This window comes from Zootoca vivipara, chromosome 6 (genome assembly GCF_963506605.1).
Source record: "Zootoca vivipara chromosome 6, rZooViv1.1, whole genome shotgun sequence".
Taxonomy (NCBI): domain Eukaryota; kingdom Metazoa; phylum Chordata; class Lepidosauria; order Squamata; family Lacertidae; genus Zootoca; species Zootoca vivipara.
The window spans coordinates 3,313,772-3,341,592 of record NC_083281.1 but is presented as its reverse complement, the minus strand read 5'-3'; the positions used below and the strand labels follow the sequence as shown (position 1 = coordinate 3,341,592).

Sequence of the window (27,821 nt, the reverse complement as noted above, 5' to 3'; positions counted from 1 at the left end):
CCTTGATCACTGCAGATGGTGACAGCAGTCATGAAATTAAAAGACACAGCAAATTAAAAGCAATGACAAACTTAGACAGCATCTTAAAAAGCAGAGTCATCCCCTTGCCAACAAAGGTCCGTATAGTTAAAGCTATGGTTTCCCCAGGAGTGATGTATGGAAGTGAGAGCTGGACCACAAAGAAGGCTGATCGCTGCAACTCGGGAATCCGGACCCTTCCTACCTCCTCGCACTCAGCTCCCTGGAAATATACGTAGCTGTTGCACTCCCTGCATTTCGAAGGGGCCCGCAGCTTCCTTAGCCGGTGGGTCTGCGCAGCTTTGGATAGGCCCATGTGCCGGAAAGGGCCGGTCGGCGTCGAGATCTCTGGGGTCATGTCGTCGATACCTGGGAATCAGGGAGGGGAAAGGGCCAGTTTAGCCGCCCCCAAGTCCTGCTTTCAAGGTGCAAACGAGAGAGCAGTTCGAGCGTCTTGAATGTAAATACAGTGGTGCTTTGGTTCTCAAATGCCTTGGTTCCCAAATGCCTTGGTACCCAAACGCCGAAAACCCAGAAGTACGTGTTCCAGTTTTCTAAGGTTTTTCAGAAGCCAAGAGTCCAACATGGCTGTCTGCTCTTGTTTCTGCGGCACCTGCGCCAATCAGAAGTCGTGCCTTGGTTTCCGAACATTTCAGAAGTCAAACAGACTTCCAGAACAGATTGTTTGGCACTTTTGCTTTTGCTATTTATTTTTCATTTTCGTTTTTGAGGCTTTTTCGGTTCATTTTTTTTGTATTTTGTATATTCTGCCCCTAGAGGTCGCTAGTGTGATGATGTATCGCAATGCATATGTTCTGCTGCTAGGTGTCGCTGTGGCAGTGGGACCCAAAGACAAAGGCTGTGTTGTATTGCATCTATTCTGCCACTAGCAGGCAATACCTGACCCCCCGCAATCCCTTATTCCTCGCTGCTATGTTTCTTGTCCTAGAAACCACTGGCCATCTTCCTCACCCCCTTCCATGCCAGACCCCCCACCCATAGCTGCCAAGTTATCCCTTTTTTAAAGGGATTTTCCCTTATGCTGAATAGGCTTCCTCGCGAGAAAAGGGAAAACTTGGCAGCTATGCCCCCACCCCACCCCTCAGCCAACAACTGGCTGCCCTTCCGTCCCCTCTCCCATCTCGGGACATACTTTGCTCAAAGGAAGGTGAATTTCCGTCCGACTCGTCTCCGGGAGACAACGTCCCATTGCTCGGCACCGTCTGGGACTTCTGGGGGAACCCACCTACCCGAGAAGGAAACCTGACATCAGGAGGGGAGATCAGGCCAACTTTTGTACAGCGCACACACTCGCACCCAGCTCTCTTTATGTTCCACCTGGGCACAAAGAAGGGGCGGGGTCTGTGGAGAAGGGGGGTGTCCTACGGAGATTCCCAAGAGCCAGGGAGGTTGATGGTTCAAGCCCACCCAACGTGTGGGCCAGGATTCTTGCATTGTGGGGGGCTGGGCTGGATGACCCCCCAGGGTCCCATCAAAACTCTTTGACGCTACCTGAGCTCGTGGTGGGACCGGATTCGAGGCTGCCCTTTGTCTCTGCAATAGCCGTCGGCCACGATTTGTGCACCTGGTGGCCCCGCCCACCTGAGGAGCCAATTACAGGGCACAGTTTTGTTACTGGGTAGTTTTGAGTTGGGTGCAACGAAATTCCCTGCCTTTGAGAGACTGTCCCTTTGAGGAATTGGAAAGTGGTGTGCATTTTATATATACAACATAGACTCATGTGTATGTAATTGTTTTCATATAAATCTATATCTATATCCAAGCGTTTTAATTGATGCCTATGTGTACTTTTCAAATGGTTTTTTTTTTAAATAAAAATATTTTATTCTTTCTTCCATATACAGGGGTACCTTGGTTCTCAAATGCCTTGGCTCTCAAACGTCAAAAACCTAGAAGTAAGTGTTCTGGTTTCCGAATGTTTTTCGGAAGCCGAATGTCCAACGCGGCTGTCGGCTATTGTTTCCGGGGTCAAACAGACTTCCGGAACGGATTAAGTTTGGCGCTTTTGTTTTTGCTGGGTTTTTTTGTTTTGTTTTTTGCGGAACCCAGTTCAGCTACTGACTGGTTGATATTGTGAGTGCGGAAATGGATGAAAGCCCCCCATCCAAACAATGAACTATCATCAGTGCAAGTAAGAAAATAATAATAATTTTACATTTTATCATCTCCAGTACTGTCTTATTTATTTTATAGTACAGTACATTGATTATTGCTTTCATTTTATGGATCAGTGGTCTCGTTAGATCAGGCACCCCCAAACTTCGGCCCTCCAGATGTTTTGGACTACAATTCCCATCATCCCTGACCACTGGTCCTGTTAGCTAGGGATCATGGGAGTTGTAGGCCAAAACACCTGGAGGGCCGCAGTTTGGGGATGCCTGTGTTAGATAGTAAAATTCATGTTAAATTGCTGTTTTAGGGGTTGGTTTTAAAAGTCCGGAATGGATTAAACCGTTTTGCATTATTTTCTATGGGAAAGCGTGCCTTGGTTTTGGAACGCTTTGGTTTTGGAACGGATGTCCGGAACGGATTAAGTTTGAGAACCAAGGTACCACTGTATTCTGTAGGAGACATGTAGAAAGTTACATTTGTAACTCAGCCATTTTATTCCAACAAAACTAGTGACTTTTTGCTCACCCAGCAGCAATGTTTATAACCCAAATTGCATACAACTGCGTCTTTATTTTAGACAAGGACATGTTTTTAGCTCACAATCTAAACATTTAACATTTGCTCACTAAATAAAATAAACAGTGATTTTTGCAGTGATCGTTTCTCTTTTTAAAATCGCTAAGAGGTTTCAGCTACCGTTAAGAGCCAAACAGATGTTTGCTAAATGAAATTGTTTCAACCTAAGCTTCGTGCAGGCATGAAAATGTGTTTGCGCAGTAATGGGAGGGTTGCTGGTGTGCCTCTGAGTTCCTGCTCATAAAGGGAGTTTACCCGCTGCTACCCTGCATGACTCCATCTCTGTTTCCTTTCAATTTGCCTCACAGGCGCACTTCCGCAGGCAATGCAATCAGATCATTCCTTTGCGTTTGAGGTCGAGCAGGACTGCCTGCTTTTGAAAGGAGGGTGCCTGTCGCATCTCTGTGTGATTTACAGCAAGGGCGGGCAAGAATTTTCTTTTAATTCCTGGGGGCTGCATTCCATTTTCACAAACTTCCTGGGGCAACGTGGGGAGTCGAAAGCTTGCTGCATGCCAGAGTTGTCTACACTGCATTGCTTTTAACTTTATCTCCTGTTATTTTTCTGTTTCACAGCACTGAGCTGCTTCTCTGGCATTTTGTGCAGCCGCAATCGAAATTCTCCAACCCCCATTGCAAATTTCAGCTGTTTGCAAGGAACAAGCCAATGGAAATAGCTCAATGCAACAGATGTTTTAAGAGCACCCCGGAAATTCAGCCGAACATGCTACTTTTACTTGCTCCTTGCAAACAGTGTGAAGTCTGCAAATTTTGATAATAAACCTCATTTGCAGTGGGGGTTAGATAATTTCAGTTGTGACTGTACCTTGCCTGGGGGACGTAGAATCATAGAATCATAGAGATGGAAGAGACCACAAGGGCTATCCAGTCCAACCCTCTGCCAAGCAGCGAGGAAGGCAGCTAAAATATAACCAATTTATTTTATTCCTTTGGAAGATTCAGGAGGCCTTGCTTGCCATTTCCTCCCTGCAGGTGTTGCAAAAGGGGGTAGACTGCCTGCAGCCATGGAAGCTCCTCTAAGAGTTTCTTGCACGAGCTGCAATCTTGCCGAATTTGCCCTGACTGCAAAACCCAGGGATGTGTGTGCAGCTTTTATCGAGGGCCGTGAGTGCGAAAGAAGACTCACCTCGTCGCTCGGGGTTGGCCGGCCGGCTCTGCGCTCCCTCGCCCTCCAAAGCCGCTGCCTCTTTGCCAAACGCTTCAGATCCGCTTGCTGCCGGGAAATCGCCGGTGGTGAAGCTGCTTTTTCTCGCCCGGGCCAGCGGAGACCTATGGGGACCGGAGACCCTCAGAAAGCTTGGAAGAGTCCGTCGAACCCAACCCGTTGCCAAAATTGGCAGGGCCACCCACTTGGGGAGAAATTCTAGCTCGGTATCATCTACAACTGACGGGCAGAGGCTTGCCAGAGTTTCAGGCAGGAGCCTTCCTGGAATCATAGAATTGCAGAATTGGATGGGGCCCCGAGAGTCATCTAGTCCAACCCCCTGCAAGTCAGGAATCTTTTGCCCAACATGAGACTCGAACCCATGACCCTGAGATGAAGGGCGTCACGCTCTGCTGATGGAGCTATTCCTGTACGATGTGCACAAAGCCTCAGTAAAAGGCAGCTCCTATGACCTTAGTTTCTCGGCCAGCAAGACAAACAGGAGATTTCTATCAAAAGTGCCCAATGACAAAGATTTAAACTGTCCATGGAGGCGCAGGTCAATTTTGTGTCCAGGGCGGCTGTCTCCCAGCTCCAACTGCTATGCAGGATGAGACCCTCCCTGCCCGCAGACTGTCTGGCCAGAGTGGTGCATGCTCTGGTTATCTCCCGCTTGGACTACTGCAATGCACTCTCTGTGGGGCTACCTTTGAAGGTGACCCGGAAACTACAACTAATCCAGAATGCGGCAGCTAGACTGGGGACTGGGAGCAGCCGCCGAGACCACATAACACCAGTCCTGAAATACCTACATTGGCTCCCAGGACGTTTCCAAGGACAAGTCAAAGTGTTGGTGCTGACCTTTAAAGCCCTAAATGGCACTGTATCCCTGAAGGAGCGTCTCCACCCCCATCGTCCATCCCGGACACCGGGGTCCATCTCCCAAGGGCCTTCTGGCGGTTCCCTCCCTGCAAGAAGTGAGGTTACAGGGAACCAGGCAGAGGGTCTTCTTGGTGGTGGCGCCCGCCCTGTGAAACGCCCTCCCTTCAGATGTCAAGGAAATAAACAACTACCTGACTTTTAGAAGGCATCTGAAGGCAGCCCTGTTTAGGGAAGTTTTTATGTTTGATGTTTTATTGCTTTATTATTATTATTATTATTATTCTGTTGGGAGCTGCCCAGGGTGGCTGGGGAAACCCAGCCAGATGGGTAGGGTATAAATAATAATAATAATAATAATAATAATAATAATAATAATAATTATTATTATTATTATTGAACGCTACAGCTGCAAAGCTTAGCAATGTGAGTCAAGTTCCTTGCTCTAGCAGAACACAAGCACAGTCCTTTAAAATCATAGAATTGAAGAGTTGGATGGATCCCTGTGGGTCGTCTAGTCTGACCTCCTGCAAGGCTGGATTTTTTTTGCCCAACGTGGGGCTCGAACCTGCAACCCTGAGATCAAGAGTATCACATTCCATCTACTGAGCTATCCAATCTTCCCAGAAACGCCGTGGGGGATTGAACCCAGGGCCTTCTGCATGCCAAGCAGTTGCTCTGCCTCTGACCTTCCCGAGCACCTTTCCTCGAGAATTGGAAAGGGCCGCAGGAGGGGAGGGGCAGGATTCAAATCCGGGAGCACCCACCAGCTGTTGTTGGAAACGTAGGGCTCGAAGTCGTACTGCGTCTCGGGCTCGTCCCCCCGCTGCAGCTGCTTGACGTGTGACGCGTACTGCTGCCCGGGGTCGTAGAGTTTGCTGCTCTCACACAGTGTCTGGAAGTAGACGGGCAGGGGGGCTGTCTGCATGTGCATGGTTTGGAAGAAGGAGATGGTGGCCTGGAACGCAGAGACGGAAAAAGGAGGGACACACGTCAGAGGAAAGGAGGCAGGAGGTCTGATCCATCCCAGTGGCGTAGCGTGGGGAGGGGGCACCCGCAAGGACGCAGAACCTCTAGGGGCACCGGATTTTGACACCCGGTGCTGCGCCGACACAGCTATGTGCTTCTGTTGAAAACGAACCGGGAAGGGACCTCATCAGACGCCGGAACGACTCTTATTTTCTTAGCTCTGTGGTCGCAGTGCGCATGCATACTCCATCTGTCTCCCTCCCCTTCCCAAGGCCCCGGGCACTGGCAACCCACGCTACGCCTCTGATCCGACCAGCGGCAAAATCGTTGGAAGTGTAGAGCTGCAAGCCATCGCTTTTGCATAATTCATGTTCCAGCAAGAAGACAAATCCAATTTACCTTATTATAACAACAATCTTTATTACGGTCCATAGACCCATCAATTCGTTACCAAGCAATACACAGCTGGGACACGGAATAGGAAACATTAGTTCTTGTGACCACCGATAAAAACTTTGCCACTGCTAGTGTTCTGGCATTTGACCGGTCTTCCAATAGGAACCTGATATAGAAATCCTCTGATTTTCCTGGGAGCAAGGCTAGCAGGGGTGAAATCACTTCAGCCCTATTTACCTTATTATAATACACACACACACACACACACACACACACACAGTGGTGCCTCGCAAGACGAAATTAATTCGTTCCGCGAGTCACTTCGTCTTGCGATAATTTCGTCTTGCGAAGTGCGGCCAAAACAAAACAAAAACCGCCAAAAACATTTGTCTTGCGAAGCACAGCCATAGAAAACTTCATCTTGCGAGTCACCAAAAACATCACAAAACGCTTTCGTCTTGCGAGTTTTTTTTGTTGCGCGAGGCATTCGTCTTGCGAGGTACCACTGTACATATACTTAAGCGGGGCAATTCTAAAGGCTATGTGTACACCACCATTCAACGTGAGCACAGAAGGCTTGGCTGTTTTATTGCTACAAAAAACAACGACACAAAACTCCAGGATCTCAACTCCTGTGCAGTTTTCTGTGAACGTTATAGTCTGTGGGCAATGCAGGATTCCTCGCCAGTTCAAGATAGAACACAGGAAAGCAATTGCATTGCATCAGGCGTATTTTGTCTGCCCAGCCCAAATTATTTTGGGCTCTCTGGAGTCTTGTAGAATTGTCAAGTTGGGAGGGACCTCCAGTGTTCATCTAGTCCAACCCCCTGCGAGGCGGGAATCTTGGCTGAAGGCTCCTTGACCCACCTCGGCTTAAGAACGCACAGCGAAGGAAAGCCCACTGCCTTCCGATAGAGTCTACTGTCGAAGGGCTTTTACCCTCAGGAAAGTGCCTCCCCACCCCCTGCTTGCAGCACATAATGGATCAGCATCAAGGCATTGTGGAAGGGACCCCAAGGGTCTTCTAGTCTCACCCCCTGAAACACAGGAATCTCTTTCCCAATGTGGGGCTCGAACTCACGACCCTGAGATTGAGAGTCTCCCGCTCTACTGACTGAGCTATCTCCAGTGGCGTTTATATATAATATTAACATTACATATCAAATAGGGACTGCACCCCTGCTCACTGACCCCTCCCAGTAACACCCAGAGCTTCCCCTCTCCACCCCACACATCTACTAAGCTTGCCTCTTCCCTTAGCCTGTGGGGTTTCAGTTCGTGGAAATCCAGGGTATTACGCAATGGGGGACTGTGTGACGACAGCCTTAAGTTTTTATGTCTATAGGAAGAAAGGAAGAACCACGGTGTGAATCTCTGCCAGGCATTTATTCTAGGGAGTGCGGTGTGGGGGGCAATGGGTGGAGAGGGGACGACTCAGGGGTTATCAGCAAGTGGGAAGATTGCTTGGCACAAGGATGATTTTGTTTCATCAAACAAGATTCATATAGCACTCAATGGCAGGAAAACCTCTGTGGTGGTTTGCAAGGAACATTCTCAACAGTGGAACGGTCTCCCTCGGGAGGGGGTGGGCTCTCCTTCCTTGGAGGTTTTTAAGCAGAGGTGGGATGGCCGTCCGCCGGGGATGCTTTGCAGGGGGTTGGACTAGATGACCCACGGCTCCCTTCCAAGGCTCACAGTGCGACCAAATGTGTCGAGGTTGCCTTTTAAACAAAAAGCAAGCTGCTAGTCCTCGTGGTGGCAAAGTGATGTTTGGAAGCACGCCAGCCAGGAGGTCGGCAAGGCAGCTGCGGCGAGCACTCGAGAGACCCACCGATTTGATGATCTGGTCGCTCTGCTTGACCACCTCGTGGAGCTGCCGCAGGGCCGTCACTTTGGTGTCCTCCAGCTCCTGCTTCTGCGTGTTGGCGTCGGCGATGCACGTGCGGTAAGTCGCCATCGCCTCGTCGGCCTGGAGCGGGCAAGGAGGGTTAGCGTCGCCAATAGAAGCAGGGGATGGGCAGCGAGGACAGGAGCCCCCTGTGTTATTTCAGCTCAAAAAAAGGGGCATCCCTAACAATTTAAGCTTCTGGAGCAATTCCCTATGGGAAAAGGATACAACGGTACCTTGGTTCACAAACACTTTGGTTTTCAAACTCTGAAAACTCGGAAGTAAGTGTTCCGGTTTTTGAACAAGTTTTGGAAGCCGAGCATCCGATGCATCTGTCGGCTATTGTTTCTGGGGCGCCTGCGCTAATCAGAAGCTGTGCCTTGGTTTCCGAACATTTCGGAAGTCAAACGGACTTCCAGAACGGATTAAGTTTGGCGTTTTTGTTTTTGCTCTTTGTTTTGCGTTTTCGGTTTTGACGCTTTTTCGGTTCATTTGCTTTTGTGACTGTGTGGAACCCAATTCAGCTACTTTTTGTGACTGCGGAAATGGATAAAAGCCCCCCATCCTATCATCAGTGCAGGGAAGGGAAAAAAATTAAATAATAAATCTACAATACTGTCTTATTTATTTCATAGTACATTTACATTGATGATTGCTTTCATTTTATGTACAAATGGTCCCGTTAGATGGTAAAATTCATGTTCAATTGCTATTTTAGGGGTTGTTTTTAAAAGTCTGGAACGGATTAATCCATTTTGCATTACTTTCTATGGGAAAGCGCACCTTGGTTTTGGAACGCTTTGGTTTTGGAACAGACTTCCGGAACAGATTAAGTTTGAGAACCAAGGTACCACTGTATAATGTTTTGAGTTGAGAACGGCAGAGCCCACCTTCCAATGGAATATGCAGAAATGGCAAAACTTACTACAACAACAAGAAATCAAGATAACAAACTGTTTATAAAAGTATGGAAATGGCTTATCAAATAATGTTTATAGAAAAATTGGAAACAGATACAAACATAAGCAGGGGACCCAGGTGGCGCTGTGGGTTAAACCACTGAGCCTAGGGCTTGCTGATCAGAAGGTCAGCGGTTCGAATCCCTGTGGTGGGGTGAGCCCCCGTTGCTCGGTCCCAGCTCCTGCCCACCTAGCAGTTCGAAAGCACGTCAAAATGCAAGTAGATAAATAGGAACCGCTATAGCGGGAAGGTAAACGGCGTTTCCATGTGCTGCTCTGGTTTGCCAGAAGCGGCTTGGTCATGCTGGCCACATGACCTGGAAGCTATACGCCGGCTCCCTCGGCCAATAATGCGAGATGAGCGCCGCAACCCCAGAGTCGGTCACGACTGGACCTAATGGTCAGGGGTCCCTTTTTACAAACATTAGCAGGATTATCGTAATAACCTGCAGTTTTCATAAGAGTATATATTGACAGCAGATAATTAAATGAGCAGGTGAAACGAATTTGGATACGCAGGAGATATTTAAAAAAACAATTTTAAGGAACCGCAGAAAGGGGGTGGGTAGGAAGTCAGGTTTTGAAATGACAAATTGATTGCAAAACTAATATGAAATGCATGAACCTGAAAAGCATAAATGGAAACTTTTCTTTAAAAGGAAAAAGGAACACAGGTTCCCGTCTTTGTGGTTCTGAAGGATAGCAAATTGGACCTTTGCCCGTCAGCCTCCCCTGCACGGATTCGTGACCCTCATTTCAAGGGCCCCTTCCCCCCTTCCCCACTCTCTGACCCACCTTGTTCCTGGCTTCCTCCTCGAGTCGCCTCTTCTTGTCCAGGGCTTTAGTGGCAGCAGTGCTACTGCCTGTGCTGGACCCCAGCTGCTCCTCTTCCGCTTTCACCATCACATGCTTGGCCTTTTCGGACTCCTCCGAGCGCTGCATGTACATCTGGCGGGCTTTTCTCAAGTTGCTCTCGGCCTCTTGCTGTTTGGGGGGCACACAAGCTAAGACCCTGCATCGTTCCCCAAAAACATGCCACATCCCAAACAAATCTCGTTGCGTTCTTTTTCGATAAGAGTTAGAATCATAGAATCGTAGAGTTGGAAGAGACCACAAGGGCCATCCAGTCCAACCCCCTGCCAAGCAGGAAACACCATCAAAGCATTCTTGACATATGCCTGTCAAGCCTCTGCTTAAAGACCTCCAAAGGAGGAGACTCCACCACACTCCTTGGCAGAAAATTCCACTGCCGAACAGCTCTTACTGTCAGGAAGTTCTTCCTAATGTTTAGGTGGAATCTTCTTTCTTGTAGTTTGAATCCATTGCTCCGTGTCCGCTTCTCTGGAGCAGCAGAAAACAACCTTTCACCCTCCTCTATATGACATCCTTTTTATATATTTGAACATGGCTATCATATCACCCCTTAACCTTCTCTTCTCCAGGCTAAACATACCCAGCTCCCTAAGTCGTTCCTCATAAGGCATCGTTTCCAGGCCTTTGACCATTTTGGTTGCCCTCTTCTGGACACGTTCAAGTTTGTCAGTATCCAGAGTTACGAGATGGGGGGAACGCCAGGGACATAGTATGTCTTGATTTCAGTAAGGCTTGCGACAAAGTCCCCCCGGATATTCTCTGAAGGAGCGTCTCCACCCCCATCGTCCAGCCCGTACAGGGAGGTCCAGCTCCGAGGGCCTTCTGGCGGTTCCCTCCCTGCGAGAATTGAAGCTACAGGGAACCAGGCAGAGGGCCTTCTCGGTGGTGGCGCCCGCCCTGTGGAGCGCCCTCCCATCAGATGTCAAGGAGATAAACAACTATCTGACTTTTAGAAGGGATCTGAAGGCAGCCCTGTTTAGGGAAGCTTTTAAAGTTCGGTGTTTTATTGTGTTTTTAATATTCTGTTGGGAGCTGCCCAGAGTGGCTGGGGAAACCCAGTCAGATGGGCGGGGTATAAATAATAAATATATTATTATTATTATTATTATTATTATTATTATTATTATTAAGGAGTTGGTAAAATGTGGGTTGAACGAGGGAACTGTTGGGTCAATTTGCAGCTGCTTGCCTGACCGAACCCGGAGACTGCTCACTAATGGTTTCTCACCACCTTGGGGGAAAGTGGTAACGTTGTTCAATGCCTTTATAGACGACTTGGACAAAGGATGCTCGTTAACTTGGCAGGTGACCCCAAATTAAACGGTCGGTCTGCGAGCACGTAGAAAAGGAGGCTGTGGTCGCTAAGGCCCAGCATGGGTTTCTCGAAAACAAGTCATGCCGGACGAATTTCCTTTCTTTTTTCGATGGAGTTACAAGCCTAGTGGATCAGGGGAATGCTGTGGACATAGTGTATCTTGATTTCAGTCCCCCCATGATATTCTTACGAGGAAGCTGGTAAAATGTGGATGGAACGAGGGAACTGTTAGGTGGATTTATAGCAGCTTGACTGATGGAACCTAAAGAGTACTCAAGGATTCCTCATCATCCTGGGAAAAAGTGACACATGGGGTACTTTCAAAACTCTACAATTCTAAAACCTGCCCCATCTTCCCCTTCTTCTAAAAAAACCCCCAACTCTTAATTTTCATTTATGTTTTACTTTCAGTGCCGGCCCTATTATTCCCCACTGCAGGCATTTGTTTCTTTTCTTTTAAAATATTCTGCAAGGTTTTAAATAATAACAGACACGGCATGAGAGGAAAGTGGATCAGGGAGGGAGAAGGAAAAAAACAAAACTCAAGACGCCATGCATTTGGAGTACACAGCTATGTTGGAAGGTCTACGTGCAACCCCCTGCAATGTGGGAATGCCCCCCGAGCCCCAGATCCTCACCAGTTTCCGCTGAGCCCGGTGCCACTGCTCCTTGACCTCTTTCCGACGCTTCTCGTGCTCAAGGCGCCTGGCTGCCAACGGCTGAAGAGGAAAAATAACAGGGAGGGACGAGGAGTGGCTAAGTCCTTTGGCTGTAACTGGGCGATTTCTGGTTTTCAACATTGCGATACAGTGGTACCTTGGTTCTCAAATGCCTTGGTACTCAAATGCCTTGGTTCTCAAACACTGAAAACCCAGAAGTGAGTGTTTCGGTTTTCGAACCTTTTTCGGAAGCCAGACATCTGACGTGGCTGTCGGCTATTGTTTCTGGGACGCCTGCACCTTGGTTTTCGAACATTTTGGAAGTCAAACGGACTTCTGGAACGGATTAAGTTTGGTGCTTTTGTTTTTGCTGTTTATTTACTTTATGTTAAAGTAAATATGAATTTCACCGCGAGTTACAACATTAAGGAAAATATGATGAAATTACAACATCGATGGTATTTAACCCCCGCCACATTGTCAAAGATAAAAATTTATCAAATGTATGTTGGAGGTGTGGGGGGAGTAATGCCGATTTATATCATATTTGGTGGACTTGCGGGAAGATTAAAGCATTTTGGAGCCTAATATATGATGAATTGAAGAAAATGTTGGGTATCACGTTTCTTAAAAGACCAGAGGCTTTCTTGTTAAGTATGGTAGGAAAGGACATTGCGAGCTCAGCGAAGGAAATTTTTCTTTATGCAACAGCGGCGGCCAGAATACTGGTGGCTAAGGGACGGAAGGAACAGGAGGTTCCCACAGTAATTGACTGGCAGGGTAAAATGCAGGAATTAGTAGAAATGGCATACATAACAAATTGCTTGAGAGGCAAGTCAACGGAGAAATTTACAGAAAAATGGGATAGATACAAGGTATATGTGCAAAGGTATAGCAAAGGTTCATTGTCTATGCAAGCTTTTGATTGACCTTGGAGAATGGACGATTTAGGACAAACTTCAACTTCTTACCGTGATGTGTATTAGACAATAGATATAGAGATCCTTACCAAGTTATGTACTTTTTTTCCTTTCAAATATAGGACATACATCAGGAATTGACAGGACGTCCAATGGGGGAAACAGGGGGTGGGGAGGGGGGAGAAGGTAGTTATGTATTTGTATAAGTTGATATGCTCACTGGAAGGACAGATCGTGAAGCTGAGGCTCCAATACTTTGGCCACCTCATGAGAAGATAAGAATCCTTGGAAAAGACCCTGATGTTGGGAAAGACGGAGGGCACAAGGAGAAGGGGACGGCAGAGGACGAGATGGTTGGACAGTGTTCTCGAAGCTACCAACATGAGTTTGACCAAACTGCGGGAGGCAGTGCAAGACAGGAGTGCCTGGCATGCTCTGGGCCATGGGGTCACGAAGAGTCGGGCACGACTAAACGACTAAACAACAACAACAAAGAAACAAAAGAGATATATCTCGCTGGTTTTTGTTGTTGTTGTATCGGAATATTCTGCAATTTTCTTTTATTAGAACGCAATAAAAATATATATAATGCTGGGGGGGGGGAATAATGAAAGAACAGGGAACATGCTCTTTCCACCAGCTCATCTCTTACCTGCAGGAATGTTTCCGACCGCAAGGTGATGGCCGCTTGCTGGGAGTTGATCCCATACTCGGCGTCTTGTTCCAGTGCCAGGGAGTAGATGGAGAAAAAGGGCATGAAAGGCTGAAAAGCAGGGAAAACGGGGGTCAGTTTGTGCAGGGAGCAAAAAGGACTGGACCAGAAGGCAGACAAAACACCAGGTCCTTTGGCCCTGTTGTCATGGAGTTGCCCCGAAACTTAAGCAGTGCCCAGTGCCGACCGAAACGGATAAATCTTGTATCACTTAGCATCATAGAAGTCATTTATGTGAAAAGACTAGAACTAGGCAATTGATGAATTCATAGTTAAAGCAAATGGCTAATGTTCCAATATCCATCTTAAAACATATCTACCTCACCTAACTGCTCATGCTAATCGCTGTAAAGATATTTTTACACCAAATTTAAAATCTTTCAGAGCATCCCTCTTTCCTCAACCTCTCAGGTGCTTTATGATTCCCACTTGCACAACAAAAGACAATGTGAAACTTTATTTCAGCTGAGGTCAGTATCTTTCGGTTTCACCTCTCCAGGCTGCGGGATGTGAACAGGTTCTAGAGGGAGACTAGGCAACAGAGAAACCTATTTCTGATTTAAAATGTCTCAGGGACTATATTGTTAAGCCACCACACTGTTTCTTCAACACAAACCCAGCGGCATGAATTCCAAAGAGTATTATCATAGAACCATAGTATCTTAGAGTGGGAAGGGACCCAAGGGTCATCCATCCCAACCCCCGGGAACGTAGGAATCTCAATGAAAGCATCCGTGACAGATGGTCACCCAGCCTCTGCTTTAAAAACCTTCAGTCTCTACAACCTCCCGAGGGAGACCGTTCCAGTGTCAAATAGCACTTATGATCAGAAAGTTTTTTCCCTGGTGTATGGAAGGAATCGCCTTTCTTGTAGCTCAAAGCCGCGGGTTTGAGTCCTACCCACCGGAAGCAGGAGAAAACAAGCTTGCTCCCTGTTCCCTGAGACAGCCCTTAATACATAGCTGCCAAGTACCCCGTTTTCCCCGGGAAACCCCCGTTTTTACTTACCTTTTCCCGGTGGTCCCCCGTATCACTTCGTCTCCCATTTTTCTCCGTTATTTTCTCCTGCCGGCGGCCATTTTTTCCCCTTTCTATGGGCACAAAAAATGGCCGCTGCCGGCTTCAAAAGTCACATCTACGCATGACCGGAAGTGCGTAGACGCGGCTTCCGGTGTCAGCGGCGGCCATTTTTTGTGCCCATAGATGGGCGAGGCGACACCGGAAGTTGCGTCAACGCACTTCCGGTCATGCGTAGAAGCTACTTTTGAAGCCGGCGGCCGCCATTTTTGGTGCCCATAGAAGGGCAAAGCGATACCGGAAGTTACGTCGACGCAACTTCCGGTGTCACACGGCTGCCGGTCCCAGATTCTGCAGTCCGGGACTTGGAAGGTAAGCCTTAATATAGTTGAAGATAGCTCTCATATCTCCTCTTTTCCAGGCTAAAGATGCCCAACTTTTCCCCAAGCCGTTGACAAAATAAAGTGTTGGTGTTATGTATTCCGGGGTCTCTGTTTGCTTGAGTTTGAGTCCGGACTAAGGATTCTGAGCTCCTGATTTGATACATGACGTCCAATCACAGGACGTTTTAGGATTTGCGCCTTTGCCACCGGCCTTTGAACTCCGCGTCGTGATTCGCAGCTTGGGAGTTTAGACAGCCAATCACGTCGGGAGTGGGAGTGGCCCAGGCTTCCGGAAATGTATATAAGCTTTGCCCTGGTTTCCCAATTAGGTAGTTCAATGAAGGTTCTTGCTGTTATCGCTGTGACTTGCCTCATGGGAACCCGCCTACACTTCAGTTGATTTCCAAAGACGGCTGCATTTTGCGCCGATTCGAGAAAGGAAAGTTGGGTAAATTTACAGCCAGGTGTGAACTGGATTGAATTATTCCAACCGCCACCAGAGCATCAGCAAGTTTGCCCTCCCAGTTCGTGGGTATTTTTTTTTGGGGGGGGGGCAAATTCAGAACGTGGAATTGTCGGTTGCAACAAATCTGCTTCCCCGGCCCCCACCCCCAAAAGAAAAGGTTGGGCTTTGGAGGAGTGGTGAGATAACAGGTATAAAAATAAATTCAGAAATGGTTACACCCCACTGCATTATGGGATGGCGGTCTTACCTCCTGGCTGATGGTCTGTTTGCAGGAATTGACCATCTTCTGAAGACCCTTGGCAAACTCCATTTCTGGGCAGAGGGAGGGAAAAGAGAGTGTATTTTTTAAAATAAATATACTGTATATATATATTTTAAAAACCTTTCTTGCAAACTCTAGATTTCCCCTTCCCTGGGTTATTGTTTCAGACTAGGACCTGGGAGTCCAAGATTCTTTTAAAAATAATTTTCAGAAAAGGAGGGCAGATTAAGTTGATGGACTATGCTGAATTGGCAAAAATGACCAGAAGAATCAGAAATCAGGAAGATCAAAATAAGGAATGGGGGGAATTTATAATTTACCTTAAAAAAAAAACCCATTGGAAACAGTTTAAACTGTTACCAGGGCCGGAATAACACTTGTAGGTTAATGGTGAATTTTGGAAAAAAATGGAATGTAAAAGATTTGGGTTATTATAAAAGATGCAGAAAGAAATGATTAGCAATAGGACCCACAAAGGGGGGGGGGGAGGAAGTCCAGGAGATTCCTTGCAATCTTGTTTTTATGTTCTATATTGGATATAACTGCAAAACTTTGATATGAAAACCAAATAAACAATTTTTGAAAAATAATTTCATCAGATTTTCAATTTTGCAATCAAAATAAACATTTTGCAAACTCTTAGATATCCAGCGGCTTCCCTTCTTCTCCTTCCACGGTTCATTTTGCATTTCTTCCTTTCCTGCATATTTTACTATAATCACTCACGCCCAAGTTTTCCATTTTTACATCATTCCATCGTTGATGGAATGTTTAGAGAAGCTTTTAATATTTGATGGATTTATGTATTTTAATATTTTGTTGGAGGGCGCCCACAGTGGCTGGGGGAACCCGGCCAGATGGGCGGGGTATGAATAATAAATTATTATTATTATTATTATTATTATTATTATTATTATGACACTGTTGAATTTATCTTGAGCTTGTTCAGCTGTGTACAGTTATTCTCCATATACAGTACAGTGGTGCCTCGTTAGACGAATTTAATTCGTTCCAGGACTCGATTCGTCCTACGAAAAATTCGTCTAGCGAGTTGCGGTTTCCCATAGGAATGCATTGAAACTTAATCAATGCGTTCCTATGGGCTCCGGGGGACTGGCGGCGGGGAATCATAGAATCATAGAGTTGGAAGAGACCACAACGGCCATCCAGCCCAATCCCCTGCCGATCAAAGCATTAAAGCCTGCCTTCCCTAGCCAAGAGAGCTGTGTGCCAGGCGGCAGGGGGGGGGAGAAGCGGAGGAACGGATTGTTCCTCCGCTTCCCCCCCACCCAACACAGCCGGCGGGTGCTGCTTGCCGGGGCTTGTTAAGCAGCGCCCGTCGCGCTTCGGCACCGGGGGATGGAACCGAAGTGCAGCGGCCGCTGCTTGCCAGGGCTTCAAGCAGCGGCCGCCAAACTTTGGCTCTGTCCCCCGGCTGTGTGACAGGCGGGGTGGGGAAAAGGCGGAGGAACGGATCGTTCCTCTGCTTCTCCCCCCCCCCTTCTTCCCACGCTAGTGTTCCGCTGGTCTCTGCCGGTTGCCCCTCACTGCTCGTGGCAACCGGCAGAGACCAGCAGAACACAAAGGGGAACCAGCTGCAGCGGGGAAAGAAGGCAAAGGAAGATCAGCTGAGAGGCGCCGACAGCTCATCTTCCCTTGCCTTCTTTCCACGCTACAGCTGGTTCCCCTTTCGCTAGAGGAATGCCCTGTAGGTTTTGTGATCGGAGGTTTCTATGGCCACGCTTCGCAAGACGAAGCGGCGGCCATAGAAAACCTCATCGTCCTGCGAGGCAACCTCCAATCTCAAAACCTATTCGTATAGCGAAAAATTTGTCTAACAGGGCATTCGTCTAGCGAGGCACCACTGTATTCAATAAACGTTTCCCACTCTTCTTTAAATACATATTCTTCTTGCTCTCTTGTGCTAAACCTGCAAGTTCTGTGTATTCTGGCTTTTTATGTTTTATTGTAATTTTATTGGTGTGAGCCGCCCTGAGCCCAGTTCTGACTGGGGAGGGCGGGGTATAAATAAAAATTTATTATTATTATTATTATTATTAAAAGTTAGAATCTCTGGAGTCCCAGATTCGAATCCTCCCATTCAGAAATGGGAAATCGGATGACCTCGGGTAAGAGTCTTAACTGCAGGGTGGGGGACCAGAGGTGAACAAACACCCATATAGATGCAATCAATAAATTAAAAAGCATTCCTCCACGACAAGGGCCAGATTTAGGTTTGGTGGGGTCCTAAGCTACTGAAGGTAATGGGGCCCTTTATAGGTCCAGCTGTTCTTTGTCAACAACAAATTGTCACTGTTTTGTGTGTTGAATATATGCTATATGGTCATTGATGGACCTAAAAGGTATCTAAAGCCATTTGCACCTGCAGAATGTAGGCACCCTATAAATAGAAAGGAGCAAATCAGGGATATTTTAGGGAGCAGGCTAGCAGGCGGGGCCCATGACTTACATCATAGGAGCCTACACAACACAAAACACTGTTGCAGCATGTAGGTTTTATTATTTGGTTTTTTAATCTTATACAGGTGAAACTCGGAAAATTAGAATATCGTCAAAAAGTGCATTTATTTCTGTAATGCAACTTATTATTTTTTATTTTTCTTTTAATTTTTACAAATGCTTTCTTTTGGAAATTTCACAGTAATAAAACAAATAGTGACAATAATAAAAAAATTAACAAAAAATAAACATCCCTACGACATTTCGTTAATTACATTCCATTTATAATTGACCCGCCTAATGACAAGTAATTACAATTGCAACAAATAAAGGCTTGGCATATCTTACTTTGCAGTAAGTTGCGTTACGGAAATAAATGCACTTTTCAACGATATTCTAATTTTCCGAGTTTCACCTGCATTTTGGAAATGTGCATTCAGTTTTTTTTTCTTTCATTTTTTTTGGGGGGGGCCCCCCAAGAGAGTGGGGCCCTAAGCTATAGTTTGTTTAGCTTGTACATAAATCTGGCAATGTCCCTCCCTCCCTCCCTCCCTCCCTCCCTTGCCCTGCTCACCTAGGGCAGTTCTTTTCTCCAGGTAATATATGAGGTCCTTCATATACTTTGAGACGTTCTTGGCATAATGGAGAGCCGCCTCGACCCCTCCCTCGCACCTCTGCAGGAGAACGTCCACCTCTTCGGCCGACAGACGGACTGGGGAGGGAAACGGAGGAGAGGCACGAGACGTAAGAAGGGGCTGTCCTGCAGGATCTAGACCACGAGCCCATCTCTATTCTTGCAGGAGCCCCATATATTCCAAGAATCCAGACAGATTGCCTCGGGAGCTGGAGGTTCCACGAGAACACACAAAAGATCCCGTCTGCTAGATCGGGCCCACAGGGGCCAGCCACATGACTCTTCTGGGAAACCGGCGAGCAGGATTTGACCACGAGAGCACTTTCCTCTTCCTGCGGCTTCCAGGAATCTGCTTCCTCCAACTACGGCTGTATCTGCCCCTAAAGGACCAGGCGCGCAGCCTGGGAGTCATTTTGGACTCACAGCTGTCCATGGAGGTGCAGGTCAATTCTGTGTCCAGGGCAGTTGTCTACCAGCTCCATCTGGCATGCAGGATGAGACCCTCCCTGCCCGCAGACTGTCTCGACTGAGTGGTGCATGCATGCTCTGGTTATCTCCCGCTTGGATTACTGCAATGCGCTCTACGTGGGGCTGCCTTTGAAGGTGACCCGGAAACTACAACTGATCCAGAATGCGGCAGCTAGACTGGGGACTGGGAGCGGCCGGCGAGACCACATAACACCGGTCCTGAAAGACCTACATTGGCTCCCAGGACGTTTCCGAGCACAATTCAAAGTGTTGGGGCTGACCTTTAAAGCCCTCAACGGCCTCAGCCCAGTATCCCTGAAGAAGCGTCTCCATCCCCATCGTTCTGTCCGGACACTGAGGTCCAGCTCCGAGGGCCTTCTGGCGGTTCCCTCCCTGCGAGAAGCCAGGTTACAGGGAACCAGGCAGAGGGCCTTCTCGGTGGTGGCGCCCTCCCTGTGGAACGCCCTCCCATCAGATGTCAAGGAGATAAACAACTATCTGACTTTTAGAAAACATCTGAAGGCAGCCCTGTTCAGGGAAGTTTTTAATGTTTTATCTTTTATCATGTTTTTAATATTCTGTTGGGAATCACCCAGAGTGGCTGGGAAAACCCGGCCAGATGGGTGGGGTATGTATGTGTGTGTGTGTGTTTGTTTGTGTATTGTTGTTGTTGTTGTTGTTGTTTGTTGTCTCAATATACTGTTTAGATCAGGGAGACCTCCTTCCGAGCTTCCCAGAAGGGGATCTTGTTTCTGGTTTCCGCAGGGTAAATCCCTTAAGAAAATAATTTTGCAATTGAATCCTAGAGTTGCAAGGGATCTCGAGCATCATCTCAGCCAACCCCCCTGCAACGCAGGAATACTGTATTTCGGCCAATGCGGGACTCGAACCCACAACCCTGAGATTAAGAGTCTCATGCTCTGCCGACTGAGTCATCCCAGTTGCACGCAGTTTCCAGCCCGTTTGCACCTCCCACTCCCCGTTGTGTGAGACTGGGAACACACTCAGTAAATATGTCACCTTGGCATGATCCCATGCGCCCACACATTTTAGCACGGCGGGGCTGCGCTCCGGAACCCCAGCGTGCTATCGCTCATGAAAGGAGCCTGCCGTTTGAAATTACCAAGGTCCCATTTGTGTGGGGGGTTGGATCAATACACAAACATGAGTGAAACCAGTGCGCCTTAGTGAAAAAGGCGGGGCAGGCCAGAAAGACGGAGACTCGCACTTACTCGAGGTGAAACCTTCCATGCCGTCTGATATCCCTTCGGCACCTTGCCCAGGAATTCCCCCGTACAGATTTTCCATAGACTGGGGGAGAGAAAATGCAGTTACTCCTATGAGCAAGGAATTTCCAAGCAAGCAAAAGTCAGAGATGCGTGCGTGCGCGCACACACACACATATCTGAATATCCTTGATCTGGGTGTTATTGGAGTTCAGGGAAATGTTTCAGCCAGGCAAAAACACCCCAGGCCCAAGGAGAGTCCTAAGGGCCAGCTAGAATCATTTACAGTGGTACCTTGGTTCTCAAATGCCTTGGTTTCCAAACACCGAAAACCCGGTAATTAAGTGAGTGTTCTGGTTTTCAAACGTTTTTCGGAAGCCAAACATCTGACGCGGCTGTCGGCTATTTTTTTCCGGGGCGCCTGCGCCAATCAGAAGCTGCGCCTTGGTTTCCGAACATTTCGGAAGTCAAACGGACTTCCGGAACGGATTAAGTTTGGCCCTTTTGTTTTTGCTATTTATTTTTGCGTTTTCGTTTCTGAGGCTTTTTCGGTTCATTTGTTTTTGTGGCAGTGTGGAACCCAGCTCAGCTACTGGCTGATTGATTGTGTGCCTGTGGAAATGGATAAAAGCCCCCCCCTCCAAACATTGACTATCATCAGTGCATGTAAGAAACAAAAAATAATTTTAATTTTATCATCTACAATACTGGCTTATTTATCTTATAGTACAAGTACAGTGGTGCCTCGCTTAACGAACGCCCTGTAAGATGAAATTTCCGCTTAACAAAAGGATTTTTCCAGTGGAGGTTGCCTCGCGAGACGAATTCGTTTTACGAAAAATTCGTCCAGTGAATCGTGGTTTCCCATAGGAATGCATTGAAATTCAATTAATGCGTTCCTATGGGCAAATAAATAAATAAAAATTCAATGCATTCCTATGGGATTTGCTAGACGAATTTTTCATTATAAGAATTGACCCGTGGAACGAATTAAATTCGTCTAGCAAGGCATCAATGTACACTGATTATTGCTTTCATTTTATAGACCAATGGTTTTGTTAGAGAGTAAAATTCAGGCTCAATTGCTGTTTTAAGGGTTGCTTTTAAAAGCTTGGAACGGATTAATCCATTTTGCATGACTTTCTATGGGAAAGTGTGCCTTGGTTTTGGAACGCTTTGGGTTTGGGAACGGACTTCCAGAAGTTTGAGAACCAAGGTACCATTGTACATCTCTTAGGCAAAAGATCCTTGATTACATCCATTGCTCTCTTCCCAACCGACTTCCCGTTGAGCAAACGTCTATTTTTCTGGCTGGCAATAAAGTATTTATTACTGCACTGGCTGCAAAGTTTGTCTTGGCTGCAATTAAGTTGAGAGCTAGGTATCATAAGGGCGAGTGTGAGATGTGGAGTTCCTTAACTTATGCAGGAGTGATTTTTGCATTTCTATATGTTTGCATTGCTGTTCTTATGATTCAGTTTCAAGCCAATTATTTGTATTCTACGCATTGTGGCCATTTGTGGCGGCTTTTAGCTTTTAGCTACTGTGTAAAGATTTCATTCATTCATTCATTCATTAGCCGGGATGCCTCACCTGGTTGTGGTCGCTAGGAGGGATGGAGAGAAGGGTGCTACTATCTACTTCCCCCATGAGGAATTCGGAGACCCTGGTTCGGGGAAGAAAAAGCATGTTTATAAAGCAAAGCGAGGGAGGAAACAAGCACATTAATTTTGCACTTTGCCCCAAATTGCTCTGGTTCGTTGGCCTCAATTAATTACCCAACAGACCAGGGTGGAATCTAGACGCATATAAAAAGAAACACAGTGGGGGGGGGGGGAAGTGTTTTGGAAATATTATTGAATTTGCTATGCTATAAGCTCACCATCGCCACCTAGTGTAACGTTTGTACAATGCACTTAAATGCACATTATATTTGCAGCTGTATAGCTGAGTCCCTTGTTCCAAAAATCATGTTGTTCCTCCTCATTCACAAACCCCAAATCCATCTCCAGGTAGAATCATAGAATCATAGAGTTGGAAGAGACCACAAGGGCCATCCAGTCCAACCCCCTGCCAAGCAGGAAACACCATCAAAGCATTCTTGACATATGCCTGTCAAGCCTCTGCTTAAAGACCTCCAAAGAAGGAGACTCCACCACACTCCTTGGCAGCAAATTCCACTGCTGAACAGCTCTTACTGTCAGGAAGTTCTTCCTAATGTTTAGGTGGAATGTTCTTTCTTGAAGTTTGAATCCATTGCTCCGTGTCCGCTTCTCTGGAGCAGCAGAAAACAATCTTTCTCCTTCCTCCATATGACAGCCTTTCATATATTTGAACATGGCTATCATATCACCCCTTAACCAGGCTAAACATACCCAGCTCCCTAAGCCGTTCCTCATAAGGCATCGTTTCTAGGCCTTTGACCATTTTGGTTGCCCTCTTCTGGACACGTTCCAGCTTGTCAGTATCCTTCTTGAACTGTGGTGCCCAGAACTGGACACAGTACTCCAGGTGAGGTCTGACCAGAGCAGAATCCAGTGGTACTATGACTTCCCTTGATCTAGATGCTATACTCCTATTGATGCAGCCCAGAATTGCATTGGCTTTTTTAGCTGCTGCATCACACTGCTTGTTGAAGGTAACGTCACCTTCAATTAATTTAACACACGCACCCAAAAAATCTGTATTGTACCCAGTGACCAAAATCACCTTCTGATTCAACCCCCCAAAATTCACTACCCAGGAAAATGTTTAGAGTGTCCAGCCTCTCTGGCCAAAGGCTTATTGCAGTTCTTTAACCGCTGGGTATCACCGGATGTTTAAAAGCTGCTGTAACCTCAACAAGCAAAGGCCGCACAGCCGCCTCTAACCCCAAATTTTCCACCCGAGTGGGGGGTTGAGCTGGATGTTGTCTAAAGGGCCCCCCACCGATTCTACGACCCGGAAGCATTGCGCCTTTAGGGAAAGCACAAAAAAAAGTTATCTGCTTACGTGCTGCTGAAGGAAACGGCGATCATCTCCAGGGCCTTTTCAAATTCTCGTTTGTCAGCTTCGATGTTGGATTCATAATGGAAACCTACGGATTATTTTTAAAAAAAATTAATATCTTCATTGAAATAATTACAATGATGAAGAAATAAAGTGATACGCAGGAGGGTAACTTGGAAAAAGAGAGAGACATTGCACAGACTTTTGTAAACCAAGAAGTATTTAATAAAAAATACATTGAAAAGAAGGAAAGAAAAGAAAAGAGACTTCTGGTGGCTTGCGGTTAGCTACCCAGAGCACAGGAAGACGGGAGCTGACAACAAAACAGAGACGTTTTCATTCCGGCATACTCTTACGATTGCTAAGATCGCTTCCCACCACTTCCTTTCTCTCTACTATTCTAAAACGCTCCTTATTTACACGCACCAACGCATAAAAGGAGCTATGCACAGCTAATTTGGTGCCAACATCTCGTACATTAAGCCTTGGTGGATCTTGGTATCTCGAATCTGTGGATGGGGCAAACAGATTTGGATGCGACTCACAACTATTGCTGGTGGGGAGAAGCTCTCGTGAGCCCGAGGGCCACACTCTCTTCTGAACAACTTTCCAAGGGCCACGTGGCAGAGGCGGGTAAAGCAGCCGATGCAAATTAAAATTTTTACCTTTTGTGCACCACACTGCTTTCTGCTCAGACTCTCGCACACAATCCCTCTCTATCCTCCATCCAGATTCTCTCCAAAGTTTCAATTCAGTTCTCCAAATTTCCACATTGGGGTGTGTGTGTATGTGTATGCATATATATATATATATATTATATCCTCATGAAAATTTGGCATTTTAGGGCGAATTTCTCCTAATAGACACATGTTTGCAAACTGCTTTAAGTTTGTTGCCCCTCCCCCTTCCCCCGCTTACAAACAAGTGGTGTTATAAATTTTACAAAATAGGATAAATCGCATACAAATTTATCTCTCCAATGCACACATTTCTGCAATGGGATTTCCCCCATAGTGTTATTTTCACAATTATATGCCATTTTATGCATGCATTTTATGTCCTTCGGGTGCAAAGATTGAGGGTGTGACGGAGAAGTTGCCAAGTCTTGTAAAGACCCCTTCCTTTTTATTTAAGTATGTGGGTACAGGTGATACAGCGACACACAGCCTTTGACATGTAGCAAGGGGCTATGAAACTTGGGCGGGAAGTTAAAAGACATTGGGGTTTTTTTTATTGCCACTTCCTGTCGAAGGCCGTGGCCCAGGTTTGGCGCCTTGGATCACGATCTCCACTTCTTTGAGGAAGGGACTTCTGGCAAGGGATGGGTTGCAAGTTTTAAAATGTCCAAATGAATGTAGAATCAGTGAAAGGTATAGATCTGAAAGAATTTCAGATTGAATTTGAATTATGGTGCTGGAGGAGACTCTTGAGAGTCCCATGGACTGCTAGAAGATCAAACCTATCCATTCTTAAGGAAATCAGCCCTGAGTGCTCACTGGAAGGACAGATCGTGAAGCTGAGGCTCCAATACTTTGGCCACCTCATGAGAAGAGAAGAATCCTTGGAAAAGACCCTGATGTTGAGAAAGATTGATGGCACAAGGAGAAGGGGACGACAGAGGACGAGATGGTTGGACAGTGTTCTCGAAGCTACGAACATGAGTTTGACCAAACTGCGGGAGGCAGTGCAAGACAGGAGGGCCTGGCGTGGTCTGGTCATTGGGGTCACGAAGAGTCGGACACGACTAAATGACTAAACAACAACAACAATAGATCTGAAAAGTATAAATAATTTTTTTAAAAAATAAAGGAGAGTTTTGGGGAAGTGCGAAATTTCCGTGCGTCAGTCCGTGCGTCATTTTGCAAAGCACGCATTCCTTCCCCTGGCAGAGCATGCAACTGACCTTTGACTTTGGAGATGAGTGTGCCCGCCGCAGTCAAAGTCTCGAGCGTGTTGAGCAGGGGGTATTTGCAGATGACCTGCCGCAGGATCCGCAAGGCGTCCCCGAGGCTCTCGTGGGCCAGCGCCCGCCGGGACTCCAGCCCATCTGCAAAAGCGAGAGAGGGAGAAAAGACCTCTGCTGGTTACGGCCCGTCGGAATCCAATTGTAGCGTGTGCTGCACCTGTTGAATTTCTGCCTGTCCTGCTGATGCAGCAGCCCACCTTCTAGGACTCGGCAGGAAGGTGGAAACTAGAAGGGACCCCGCAAGTAGCTCAGCTGGCTAGAGCGTGAGGCTAATAACGGCAAGGTTGCAGGTTTGATCCCCATCTAAGGCAGCTGCATTTCAGGGGGTTGGAATAGATGACCCTTGGGCCCCTTCCCAACGCTATAGTTCCAAGATTCGTTTCTGCCTCTCACCTGCTCTTGGGCTCCCTGCCTTCCTCCCCACAAGTCCCAGAACCCACCTGAACCCACAATTTCATTATCATCTGCCCCTCGGGACAGGAGAGTTGCACAGTTTTCGAATGGGATCAGAAATCCAGCTGCTACTTCGGGAGGCAGTGGCGGTGTAGTGGTTAGAGCGCCGGATCAGAGCTTGGGAGATTAGGATCCCCGCTCCGCCATGTGAGACCCCCTATTCCCCCAGAGAGCAATATTACTCAGAGCAGTTTAACAATCAATCTGCCTTGCCAAAAAAAAAAAACCCTCTGGGAATTGTGGTTCTCTGTGTTGGGGGGGGGGGGAATAGGGCTTTCCATTTCAACTTTCATCACACCTTAAACTACATTTCCCAAGATTCTGTTTACAGGATGCCACAACGGCAAACTACAGCTCCCATAACTCTTTTGGGCAGAGCATGTGCCCCAAACTACCGCTCCCATAATTCTTTGGGGCAGAGCATAGCCCTTTTCCTCCTCCCTCCCCCCACCGGTAAGTTGGCAACCTCTCTCTGTCCAAGGTCTTCTCTGGAATGTTTCCCTTCCTGTTTACATCCAGGAAGGGAAGTTGGAGAGAAGGAAGTGACCCTCTCCTGCCGCATTTGAGATAACCCGCTTGACCGCTGACCCCCATCCCTAAACCATCGCCCGCCCAGATTGTCTCTTCTTCTGCCTCCATTGTTTCTGTGCATTTTCACCACTAGGGAAGGAAGGAGCAACCATCGGGGTTCGCTCCTAATTTTTCCAGTTTTTAAACTCGGGTTCTGCCCATTTTGCACCCGTTTGCAATAACAAAAGAGTTAAAATCCTCACGAAAACTCAGCAGGATATTAGTGCAATTTTCCATCTTGTATGCAGCTTTGACTAACGTGCTTTGGCAATTTCTCCCAATATGTCTTATTCACTTTTAGCATTTATATTTCCACCTTTTCCTTTCCCCCTACACAGTTCACCCCCTCCTCAATGAATCCTCCTGCAACAACCCTGCAAGGTAGGTTAGGCTGAGAGGGAATTGACTGCCTACCCCCCTCCGCAAGGCCACCAAGAGATCATTGTGGCTTAGTCGGGATTCGAACCCTGATCTCCCAGGTCCTAGCCCGCATGCGATCCCCACAACAACCCTGGGAGGTCGGTTAGGCCAAGAGAGGCGGTGGCTGCCCCATCCCCAAGGCCACCCGGCGAGCTTCGCGGCTGTGTCGGAATTCGAACCTGGGCCTGGCGGGTCCGCTGCACCACAGTGGTGCACAACTGCAAGCCCGTTGCTCGAGGGACATTGCGGCGAGGGTGAGGGGCACCCTGACACTCCCGCGAAGGGTTTATCAGGGTGCTGCCAGCTGCTGCAGGCTCGGCGTAAACAGGAAGGGCAGGCGGATGAAAATAGAGGCAGGAAGCAGCATGTATCCCGTCCCTCTCCTCGCGGCAACCCCTCTTGCCACCGTCTGATGTGGCAACCGTCTCTCTCTCTCTCTCTGTCCCCAGAGACCGCCCGCAGCTGGCGCTTGCAAAACCAGGAGGGCCTGCCACTCCTTTTCCCTAAAGCTGCCAAGTCAGGGCCGCTGGGTCCCATCTAGCTCAATAGTGCCTACACGGACTGGCAGCCGCTCCCCAAGGTGGCAGGGAAGGGAACGTGCGCCGCCCTGCGGGGAGATGCTGGGCGTTTTGCACGCAGAGCATACGCATTTGCCACTGTGCTACAATCCTAAAGCGAAAAAGCAAAACAAAAAAAAGCAAGGTTCTAGTCCTCATGATGTTTGGGGTTTAAACAGGAGCGTCAGGAAAGCGCTTTGTGCCAGTTTGGGCTGCCGGTCCAGCGAAACCCGACCCCAGCGTAAAAGGAGAAATTCGAGCGTGAGCCTAGGAGGAGCAGGGCAGAGGGGAAGCCAGAGAACTCTGCACATGCTCAGTGAACCGCCCATTTGCAGCTCACCGCCATATGCAAAGGAGGGCTGCATGCCCGCTCTCGAGAGGAGAGGATTTAAGGAGAATCCCTTTTAAAAGGGAAAACAAATGTGGAAAGCTGTTAGGAGAAAAGCCGTTTCCCATTCATTCCCTCTCCAATGACCGATCCGATGTTGTT

The 27,821-nt window shown here is 47.4% G+C and overlaps 1 protein-coding gene across 4 annotated transcripts in view; it reads right to left on the bottom strand.

Moving 5' to 3' along the window:
• Nucleotides 1–27,821, bottom strand: part of ARHGAP45 (Rho GTPase activating protein 45) — a 54,796-nt gene that overhangs the window by 12,472 nt on the left and 14,503 nt on the right. For 2 of the 4 annotated variants that reach the window (XM_035119327.2, XM_035119326.2), the window contains exons 3-17: nucleotides 25,269–25,412; nucleotides 23,369–23,453; nucleotides 21,971–22,043; nucleotides 20,384–20,462; nucleotides 18,624–18,761; nucleotides 15,575–15,639; nucleotides 13,402–13,512; nucleotides 11,809–11,889; nucleotides 9,778–9,966; nucleotides 7,967–8,104; nucleotides 5,538–5,728; nucleotides 3,874–4,016; nucleotides 1,531–1,620; nucleotides 1,172–1,264; nucleotides 224–387 (exon numbers count right to left, since the gene is read on the bottom strand). In XM_035119327.2, the coding sequence (XP_034975218.2) occupies nucleotides 224–387; nucleotides 1,172–1,264; nucleotides 1,531–1,620; nucleotides 3,874–4,016; nucleotides 5,538–5,728; nucleotides 7,967–8,104; nucleotides 9,778–9,966; nucleotides 11,809–11,889; nucleotides 13,402–13,512; nucleotides 15,575–15,639; nucleotides 18,624–18,761; nucleotides 20,384–20,462; nucleotides 21,971–22,043; nucleotides 23,369–23,453; nucleotides 25,269–25,412 (1,784 nt within the window). The remainder of the gene's footprint in view (nucleotides 1–223; nucleotides 388–1,171; nucleotides 1,265–1,530; nucleotides 1,621–3,873; nucleotides 4,017–5,537; nucleotides 5,729–7,966; nucleotides 8,105–9,777; nucleotides 9,967–11,808; nucleotides 11,890–13,401; nucleotides 13,513–15,574; nucleotides 15,640–18,623; nucleotides 18,762–20,383; nucleotides 20,463–21,970; nucleotides 22,044–23,368; nucleotides 23,454–25,268; nucleotides 25,413–27,821) is intronic. The other 2 variants (XM_035119329.2, XM_035119330.2) reach the window with 2 other exon arrangements.